Below are 10,523 nucleotides of genomic sequence, written 5' to 3' on the forward strand. Positions count from 1 at the left end.
AAGTGCAGGATGATGGCTTGAAATATTGTATGCAAATAGACAACTTGAACTAAAAAACATGTCACTGAAATATAGTCAGTTGTACATAATCATATGCCTTTTTTTTTAATCATAAGTTTATTTTCACATACATTTCCATGAGACATCTGAGTGGTGAAAGTGGAGTAAATCAGCATATTTCTTCAGATTTCTCACACCTGGAACTCACTGTGAGCCCAAACATACATTTGAAGATTCATTGCCAAGTATATTCACTTGCTGTTGCTGCATTGTCATTTTTGTTTTGTTTTGTTTTGTTTTACCAAGCATTTGTTTGGTGAGAGTGCTGCTCTCCCAGCTTAAATTAGGTCATCTTTGTGATTCAGCAGTGAGCCCAAAACGATCCACTGTGGACCAAGGACGTATGATGCCCAAAGGTGACTCATACAAAAGATGCATTATCTCAAGTCTGATGGACACCACAAGAGAGATACATAGAATAGGGAAAGAGATACAGTAATATGATGTAATTAGGTTCCTTAATTCTTTCTTCTTATTAAGTGCTCCCTGTTGTTCAGCTCTGGCCTTATGACAATAATGTAGCATTTGGGGAACAAGATACAGCCCAGTAACCCAGCGCTGGAGGCTAAGATAGAGAAGATCTCCACACTGACCATGTATTTCCCCTTGGTGCTCAGGTAGATGGGAACAAAAGACAACCACACGCTGCAAAATATCAACATGCTGAAAGTGATAAACTTTGCTTCATTAAAAGCATCTGGCAAATTCCTAGCCAAAAAGGCCACACTGAAGGTAATGATGGACAGAATTCCCATGTAGCCTAAGACGAGATAAAACATAACGATAGAGCCTGAATTGCATTGTGCAATAATTTCCTCCATCAGGGAGTGCATGTCAAAATCTGGGAATGGGGGAGAGGTTCCGAGCCACAGGGCACAAATGCCAGCTTGAATGAGGGAGCCAGAAAGGACAATGGAGGTGGCCAGTCTCTTCCTCACCCAAACCCTCATTTGGGACCCTGGTCTGGTGGCCATGAAAGCTACAACCACAGTGATGGTCTTGGCCAAGACACAAGAAACAGCCATTGAGAAAACAAAACAAAACATGGGTTGTTGAAGAAGGCAGGTCATCTTTCTCGGTTGTCCAAGAAACAGGAAAGATGAGAGGAAGCAGAGCAGGAGGGAGATGAGGAGAGCGTAGGTGAGGTCCCGGTTGTTGGCTTTGACGATTGGTGTATCTCTGTGCTTAACAAAGGTTCCAAGCACCGACACAGTGATCAGGGAGAAAGAAAGAGCAAGTGAAGCTAAAACTTTCCCGAAGGGTTCTTCATAACTCAGAAAGGTTATAGTTTTAGGGATGCATCTGTCCTGGTCCTTGCTTGGATACTGATCCTCGTAGCATTTCAAACAGTCATCCATGTCTAAGAAAGAAAGAAAGAAAGAAAGAAAGAAAGAAAGAAAGAAAGAAAGAAAGAAAGAGATGGGCCATCACAAATGCAAGGCAAATGTTTACTGGTGTTGTGTTTTGCCATTCCAACTCCACAGCCTTAATTCCCAGGAATTGTAATCATGACTTTCATAATGGCTGATATCTCTACCTCTGAACAGTTGTATGGTGCTTTTGGGAATGGTACGTCATCACACTAGGGATGGTGGAGAATTCCGCCACGGATTTCAGTGAGGCCGAAGGCCAGTGCATACTGGCCTTCGGCCTCATGTAAGTAAGTATTTACGTAGCCTATCACGGCAAGCCAAGCAAAACAAAAACAAAAATGGCATACTCAAATGGCAGCCGCCGTAGCCGCTGCCATTTGCGTATGCCATTATTTTTTTTTTTTGCCCAGCCATGATAGGCTATGTAAATACTTACATAGCCTATCACGGCTGCCTGGCTGGACAGTGGGCGCAATTTGCGTTCCTTCCACCCCCACCCCCACCCGTTTTAGCCTACGTAAATATTTACATAGGCTATTACGACGAAAAAAATGCAACGCAAATAGTGCCCATTACACTATTTGTGTTCCCCTTGTTTTTCGCCGTATTAGCCTACATAAATATTTATGTAGGCTAAAACGGCTAAAAATACGGAATGCAAATGGCGGCCGCCGTAGCCTCCGCCATTTGCTTACGCTGTTGTTGTTGTTGTTGTTGTTGTTGGCTTGCCGTGATAGGCTATGTAAATACTTACGTAGCCTATCACGGCCTCTGCAGGGACACAATAGGCGTCCCTGCATTAGCCGTGATAGGCTATGTAAGTATTTACCTAGCCTATCACGGCTATGATGAAGAAGCGAATGGCAGCCGGAGGGCGGCCGCCATTTGCAAGTCAGCACAGATGGCAGCAGGTAAGTGCTCTGTTTTGTGCGCCTTTTGTGGCTAGGGGGGTGGGGGCTTTGTTCCGCCACAGATTTTGGGGGGCCGAATGCACTGGCATTTGGCCTCACTGAGATCCATGGCAGAATTCTCTGACATCCCTACATAGAGCCATACAATACCTAAAACTACTGTTGTATTAAGAGGAATAAAAACACAATAAAAACAATAAAAAACAGCAACGAAAGAATAAGATAACCAGCAACAAAAACTGGAAAAAAAAGCTCCTCTCCTTTAGCACCCATCAGAAATATTAACTATATAGTACCCAACAAGTTCCTGGTTGATGGTCAGCAATAAACATCAGAATAGACCCTGGGAGTGGAGAGTGGGGAGCAGAGTGTGTAGAATCAAATGGTTCTAGTTCAAGTTACCAGAAATTAATAGATTAGTAGCAGACCAGAACATAGAAAAGCTTGAACAGGAAATTTCCCCCAAATACTTCGGGTTGCTGTGAGCTCCCAACTGGGTCTGGTCACCAGGGACCAGGAGGCCAGCAGAGTCCCCTGCACTCAGGCTACTGGACTCTGCTCACCAAGCAATGTGGCATCATTGGACCCGGCCCCCAAGTGCCCAGGGGTCAGCATCACCAAAATGGGAGTTAGACCTCTACCTTCCCTTGCACGGAAGGAGGACATGAGTGCTGGACAGCCAGTGGGGACAGTTTCTCCTACTCCCCACTGGCAGCGCTGCTTCCTTCTGGCCATCTTATCTTGGCCCCCACAGTGGCAACAGTGCTGGTGTGACAGAAGGAGCACAAAGGCCTTCCCTCTCCTCCTCCTCCCCGCCAGTGCCACAGTGGTAGCAGGAGCGGGGAGGAGAGGAGACATGAGCGGCGCTCCCTCCTCCTCCTCTCCCCCTCCGGGCAACTGTGGTGGCAGCGGCACTGGCAGGGAGGAGGACTGACCAGGCCCATCGGCTCGCATGCGTCATTCCTCTGCCTGTCCTCCTTTTGAGCCACCATTTTAATGCAGGAGGGGGGCACTTGTTTTTTGGAGGTCTGTTGTTGGGGAAATTGCCCTTTATGGCCACAGTTGTGTGCAACAGAGGTATGAAAAACAGGAGCCCTCGTCTTGTGTTAAATGGAGGATACAAAGCCAAGTTGTGCATGTAGGTAAAAGAAACCAAATTCAGAGTTACAAGATGGGGGATACTTGGCTCAACAATAGTACAAGTGAGAGGATCTTGGAATTACTGTCGATTTAGGGATGTTAGAGAATTCTGCCACGGACTCCAATCCGGCCTTCTGGAGTCCATGGCAGAACAGAGCAATCTGCCCGCCACCCCACGAAACTCCCCCTGGATGGATCTTACCTTGTGTTGGCCGTCCGGTCCATCTGCTGCCCCAGGTCTGCAAAAAGAGCAGCTACGCTAATGGAAGCATTTGCGTCCCTGCTCTTTGCCATGATAGGCAACATAAATAGTCACTTAGCCTATCACAGCTAACACAGGACACAAAATGCAGCTGCTATGTCTGCCGCCATTTGTGGCGGAAGACCAGCAGCATACAGAGGTCCAGCCCCAACTGGCGCCTCTGCTGACTTGCCACAGAGCAGAGCCAGCCGGGGAGGATTCCAGGGGGAGGGACGGATAGCCTCCCCCACCACCACGGAAGCCCCGGACAGGAACAAGGTAAGGGATTCATACATCTCTAGTTGAATGCATGTTGAAGATGAGCCAACAATCTGATGTGGCTGTAAAAAAGGGCAAATGCTATTTGAGGCTGCATTAATAGAAGTATAGTGTCCAAATCACATGAAGTACTAGTTCCCCTCTACTCAGTACTGATTAGGTCTCATCTTAAGTTCTGTGTGAAGTCCTGGGCACCACACTTTAAGAAAGATGTAGACAAACTGGAATGGGTTCAGGGGAGGGCAACGGAGATGTTCAGGGGACTGGAAACAAAGCCCTATGAGGCCAGACTGAAAGAAGTGAGCATTCTTCATTGTTGAGAAGAGAAGACTGAGGGGAGATAGGACAGCGCTCTTCAAGTAGTGGAAAGGTTGTCACAGAGAGGAAGGCCAGGATCTCTTCTCGATCATCCCAGAGTCCAGGATGCAGAAGAATGGGCTCAAGTTACAGGAAGCCAGATTCTGGCTAACATCAGGAGAAACTTCCTGACTGTTAGAGCAATACAACAATGGAACCAGTTCCCTAGGAAGGTGGTGGGCTCTCCAACACTGGAGACATTCAAGATGAGGCTGGACAGCCATTTGTCTGGGATGCTTTGACTTGGTTCCCTGCATGGAGCAGAGGGTTGGATTCGATGGTCCTGAAGGCCCCTTGCAACAGTACTATTCTATGATTCTATGAACTTGAATTACTTATTTTTCTACACTATTGGCAAGATTGGCTTTTGGTAGGGGTGTTCACTGGCCACAGGATACAAACTGGATATTTGGAAAAGAGCACAATTCTCTTCAGACTAATTTAGAGGCCCCCTGAATCATAACCAGGGGCAAACCTGAAATGCAGTTTGGAAATCTGATGCTCTGTGTCTCCCATTGAGTATAACTGGAGATCAGTAACACATGATAATTTTGTTGTTGTTGTTAGTCAGAACTGGATGAAATCGACAGGTAAAGTGGCCCATTATGAAGGGATGAAGCCTGGCTATTTTCAGGCGAATTGGACTGCTTCAGAGAAACCTCACTGAAATCTTTCTGAATCAGGCTAATACTATTCAGGATTCATCCAGCTCTGATGCACACCACAGCTTTCTATATACTCTCAGAGTCGCCTGGCACATGTTGACATGAGGAGGCTGCACCTAACTTCCTCCAGAATTGGCACAGGATGGTGGACCTCAGTGCAATCTGTTACACCCATCCCAGAACCAGTAGAGAAAAGAATCTGCTCTGTTGTGCGGGTCTTGGAGATCTCCCAGTTCCTATAGCCACTGGAAAGGAAGCCAATAGAATGGATGAGCAATACGGTGACTCACTGACTAAGCCTCATACTGAGAGCAATATGCGGTCGTCTCCATTTCCCATTTCTCTTCTCTGGTATGGTCTGGGGCACCCCTGCGTGCACCTCACTTTGTGACTCGCATCACATCACCTACCTGTTTGGTTTGAAATCTTCCCATCTGGACACCGACAACAATCATAGCAGCAAAATTTCTCTCCTTCCCTCTTTCTCTTCTGAGAACCAGGTTGGCAGGAGTCACTACAGACAGAAAGAGGGAGGACCTATCCATAAAGATGAAAAGTGTTTAGGATGGGAGAATTAGAAAACAAACACAAACAGAAACTTCTTGATCATCAGCTGATGCAGAAATAAACATGTGATAGAGCTTCAGCTACTGGGTGGTATAGAAATAAGTAAGTAAGTAAGTAAGTAAGTAAGTAAGTAAGTAAAGGTGATAATTTGATGGGGAAGAAAGTTGACTGTGCTGCACAAAAAATATCTTCACATAGGGAATATTAATTTTGCAACCTGTTGTGTGGCTGAGGAATATTTGGTGGTAAAGAAAAGAGAAGGCTGACTCTGTTGAGTGACTCATCCCATGGAAGCAGTGATGGCGTACTGGTGGACCACTGTCCTGGTGTGGCCAACGCAGGTGGACTATGTTTTCTGTGTTCCTCTGGGTTGCTCTCTGCCTAACTACAGTTTCATCAAGGCATATCAAATTTCTAACATGGTTCCCAACTGTGTATTTCTTTAAAAATGTATTTGCTATCTTTCAGGGCAGAAGCCATTCCAAGCTGGCTTACAGCAATAAAAACACATAAAAAACAATTGAAATATTAAAAGTGATAGGAACATAAACACAATAGAATAGAAATAAAAACAAATACAAAAGGCAACAATAAAACTGCCATCGACAACAATGCTAACAGCAGCAGCAACTGTAATCATATCATGAGAAGGCAGAGGTAAAATAATATCTTTTTATGGACTTCTTAAAAGCCTGCAATGATAGAGAATCACAGACCTCCAATGGCAACTTGTTCCAAAGGTGTGGGGCCACTTCAGAGATGTCTCTCTCATGTGTGGTCACCCACGTGAGTGCTCTCGAGGGTGGGCAAATGAGAAGGGCCTCTCTTTCTGATCTTGAAATGGAGGCAGGCTGATACAGGTGAAGGCAGCCCTTCAAGTAACTTGGTCACAAGCCATTTACATCTCTAAAGTTCAAAACCAGCCCTTGAAATTGGGTTGGAAACACACTGGCAACTAGTCCGGCTGGTGTGGTAGAGGTATTATGTGATCAAATTGCTTCATCTGCACCTATGAGTGGACAGAATAATCCTGTAACAGCTGAAGTTTCAGAACCATTTTTAAAGTCAGCTCCATGTACAGCACATTACACTAGTCCAACCTGGAGATCACTCGTGTGTGGATAACTGAGGCAAGGTCCATCCTCTCCTGATAGCGTTGCAGCCATCGTACCAGCCTAAGCTGGTAAAAAGGCACTCCTGAATACAGCAGTCATCTGGGCTTCCCGATTTACCTCAGAGTCCAGGAGGACTCACGTTTCTGAGTGATCATATCAATAGCCGGGGTCAACTCATTGTTCCAAATGGTGACAAAGACTTGGGCTCTCTGCCAGCTCAGCCAGTAGAAAAATAGCCAACAGACATCAAAAACCATCTGGATTCATCAGTCCCCTGGAGTGGACCATCAAATTTGGTCCACTGCTCCAGAGGTTATAGGTGGCCTGAAGGTCAAAACTGCTCAGATAATGATCTGCCCATGCCAAAGGAGCCACTACTGGATCCCCCACCTGCAGATCATATTCTCTGAATCCAGAACAAAAAGCCAGGTCCAAAGTGCATCTGGCCACATGGTTTGGGAAAGATAATATTTGGGACAGGCCTGTGGTGGACATGGCAGCTAAGAACTCCTGAGCCGCTGCTGACAAAGTAGCTTCGGCATGAATATTTAAGTTCCCCAAGACCAGAAACTCTGGGGTCCTCACAATCACGCACCAAACTACCTAGGTCAAGTCTAAGGATGGCGGAGAATTCCGCCACGGATTTCAGTGAGTCCGAATGCACTGGCATTTGGCCCCCCGAAATCCGTGTCGGAACAGCCTGCCACACCCCACCCCACACCAGCGGATTCCACCCAGGATGAGGCTTATCTGGGGGGATATTCTGGATGGCAGTGGCTCCAGCGGTGGTTCCGGCGGTGGCTCCGGCGGTGGGTTCAGCAGTGGCGGCTGGTCTTTCAACCGGCTGCCGCGGCCACCATTTGCATCCTGGTCTTTGTGATGATAGGCTACGTAAGTATTTATGTAGCCTATCATGGCACGCCAATAATAATAATAATAAAAATGGCGTACGCAAGTGGCGGCGGCTGCAGCGGCCACCAATTGCGTTCCCTATTTTTTGCCGTTTTAGTCTTCATAAATATTTATTTAGGCTATTAAGGCGAAAAAAAGGGGAATGCAAATAGCGTAGTGGGCGCTATTTGCATTCCTTTTTTTTCTGCCGTAATAGCCTAGTTAAATAATTACATAGACTAAAATGGCGAAAAAAGGGGAATGCAAATGGTGGCCGCTGCAGCCGCCGCCACTTGTGTACGCCATTTTTTTTAATTATTGGCTTGCCATGATAGGCTACATAAATACTTACGTAGCCTATCAAGGCAGCCTGGCTGGACGCAAATGGCGGCCGCTACGGCAGCTGACATTTGTGTCCGCACCAGCCAGTCTGAGGCCGGAACTCCAGATGCGGACGGCCGTGGCCGGCTGCTCCGCTGATCCACCGCGGAGCAGAGCCATCTGGGCAGGATTCCAGGGGGAGGAATGGAGCACTTCCACCCCCACCGCGAACACAATCCACAAAAAGGTAAGTGACTTTCATACATCCCTAGTCAGCTTAGGCAGGGACATTGTTGGACAGTGGGGTGGGCGGTACACCAACAGAATCACTATCCATTCTCAAGTGCTCAACAGCAGGTACAGACTCTCAAAACTGGCTGACTGTTGGATGGGTTATCTAACAAGGGGGATAGAATTCCTGTAGACCAAGGCCACCACCCACCCCGCCATTATAGGCGAGCTGGCTGCTGTACAAGAAAGCCTGTGGAACACATTTGGGAGAGACTGTCTCCTCCCCATTCATCCAACCTGGTTAACGTAACCCAGGCCAGGTCGGCATGTTCTTCAGCTATCAGCTCAGGAACTAAACATATCTTTCTAATTATTTTAACATGTTAAGTGGAATTCAGATATATGGGACATTAATATACATTTTTCAGGTATTTGAGTATGATATGTAGCTCTGTCTACATTTGACAACTTAATCAGCCAGAACAGGGTCCTGTTTGGCAGATCCTTTCTTCTACCAGGTTTCAGATCGCCCATATTTCTGCTAGTGTGCTCACCAAGAAGACACTACAACCCCCACCTGGTTGAAGCTCCTGTGCCACATAATCGTGTCATTGTTAATGATGAATATTTTTCCTCCATGTGCATTGGGATCTAGCCTTCCAACTTTCACCTTGAGGAAGGACTTGTTTGGAAATGTAACCAAATTCATTATGTCAAATCCACCTCCCATTTCCCTGTTTTCATTCAAAGACACTGTGTCTCCAGCAGAGTTGTTAAATGAAATGTCTTGAAGGAAACGGTGAAGCTAGTTGAAAGAGAACAAACAAAACAAAGAGGATGAAAATATATTGAAATCATCGTGATGAAACTGAATCCAAACTTATGTCTTTTTTAATTGGGAAGTGGATCCAGGCTTAGTCGCACGTAAAGTCGACTGAAAACAAATGGAGGAGATAGGCATGACTAACTGAAGCCACATAGATTTCAGTAGGTATATTCTAAGAATGATTATGACCAGATTCCACCATGTATTTGATGCAGTTTCATTTAACAACTTACAAGTCTGAAAATAGAATGGATTTTCAGTGACAGAGTGATGAAATCATAATGCTTTCCATTGTGTTGTTCGAAGGACAGGGTAAAGTGAAGCCATACATCTTTGTGAATGAAGAATTCTTGTGTCACCATTCACCAATTTTTTTGTGGGAGTGATAGTTCGATGCTGTCTAAATTTGGGCCAATCTACTCATTCAAGTACAGGCATTTCATTGTGGAGATGTTACCTGCCAAGGCTGAAGATCTTGAAGTTCACCGGTTTGGCCACCCACCATTTTTCTGTACTTGGATCTAGATAAATCAAAGGCATGTAAAGCATGTGCCACAGCATAGACAGCATTATAAACACTGTAGCTGTGGCCAGTCATGGGCATTTCAAAGAAAGGTCCACGAAGGCTCTCCAGTCTCTCCTCCCCAGTACATGTTCCGGAGACTTGGTATCGCACGGTGGGATCTGGAACTGAACAGTCAAATGCTTGCTCCCAGAACTCCTTGAGGAAATCATCTGCTTCTGTCCAATCAGGTTTTAGGATCTGAAGGAATTTCTGGAACCCTAGAAGTTCATTGGTGTGAATCATGAAGGAAATGGCACCTTGGAACATTTCGAAATCTGCATCCCGTCCCATGCTTGTTAAGACAAAATCAATCTGTGCTGTTGTAATCCACACCTTTCCAACAAATGACATTTCCTCATATCCTGGACCACCCAGACCTATTAAATACTTCAACCACATGATGGTAAATGTTTCACCATGGATGACAAATATTCTGGATTTCTTCTGTTTGAACAAGAGATTAATATTGTGGACTATATGAATCATTTCATTGTAGGGACTAAGGTTATGTTTGTTTGGGATTCGTACTGTGAATGCTGAACAGATTCCAGATTGAGAAAGCCATGGCTCCATGGCCTTCAAGAACTGTTCTCCGCTATCATCATCAACCACAAAAAGCCCAACCCACGTCCATCCAAAATGCTTGAGCAACATGATAATCCCCATATGCTGATGGGCTTCATTTGGGACCATGCGGTAAAAGGAGGGGAACTGCATCAGCTCACTCTCTGCTCGGGCAAAAGAGCCATACGTGAGCTGAATAAAAACAAAATGGAGAAACAATTGCAAAAGAAATTTCATCAAAATATAAAGTTTAATAAATGCAGCCTATATAGGTTATTAAATATACATACTGAGAAATAAATTACAATAGAATCACATATCTACTCACGGCAACAGGTACCAACATCAAAATATGTTTTTTTTGTTCCACAATATTGATTTGTCCACCCCAAGGTTCTCATGATCATAAAACCAACA

General features: G+C 45.4%; 1 protein-coding gene across 1 annotated transcript; it reads right to left on the reverse strand.

Annotated features, from left to right (window-relative positions):
* Positions 1 to 518: 518 nt before the first annotated feature.
* On the reverse strand, positions 519 to 10,235 carry LOC146342943 (vomeronasal type-2 receptor 26-like). The gene is made up of 4 exons (XM_084808663.1): positions 9,435 to 10,235; positions 8,729 to 8,956; positions 5,437 to 5,563; positions 519 to 1,420 (listed from the first exon to the last, which is right to left on the reverse strand). Exons 1-4 carry the CDS (start codon positions 10,233 to 10,235, stop codon positions 519 to 521), a joined length of 2,058 nt encoding a protein of 685 aa, XP_084664789.1.
* Positions 10,236 to 10,523: the final 288 nt, after the last annotated feature.

This window comes from Heloderma suspectum, chromosome 6 (assembly GCF_057233095.1).
Source record: "Heloderma suspectum isolate Gila_16-S chromosome 6, 16-S_ref, whole genome shotgun sequence".
Lineage (NCBI taxonomy): Eukaryota > Metazoa > Chordata > Lepidosauria > Squamata > Helodermatidae > Heloderma > Heloderma suspectum.

Bases quoted from the DNA above. Each gene is read 5' to 3' on its own strand.
- LOC146342943 (XM_084808663.1), bottom strand. From the start codon at position 10,235: ATGGTCCCAAATGAAGCCCATCAGCATATGGGGATTATCATGTTGCTC. The intron at 5,564-8,728 runs GTGGGGGTTGTA...CTTTATGGATAG, and splicing joins GGCACAGGAGCTTCAACCAG to GTCCTCCCTCTTTCTGTCTG. The intron at 1,421-5,436 runs GTAGGTGATGTG...TTTCTTTCTTAG, and splicing joins GAAGATTTCAAACCAAACAG to ACATGGATGACTGTTTGAAA.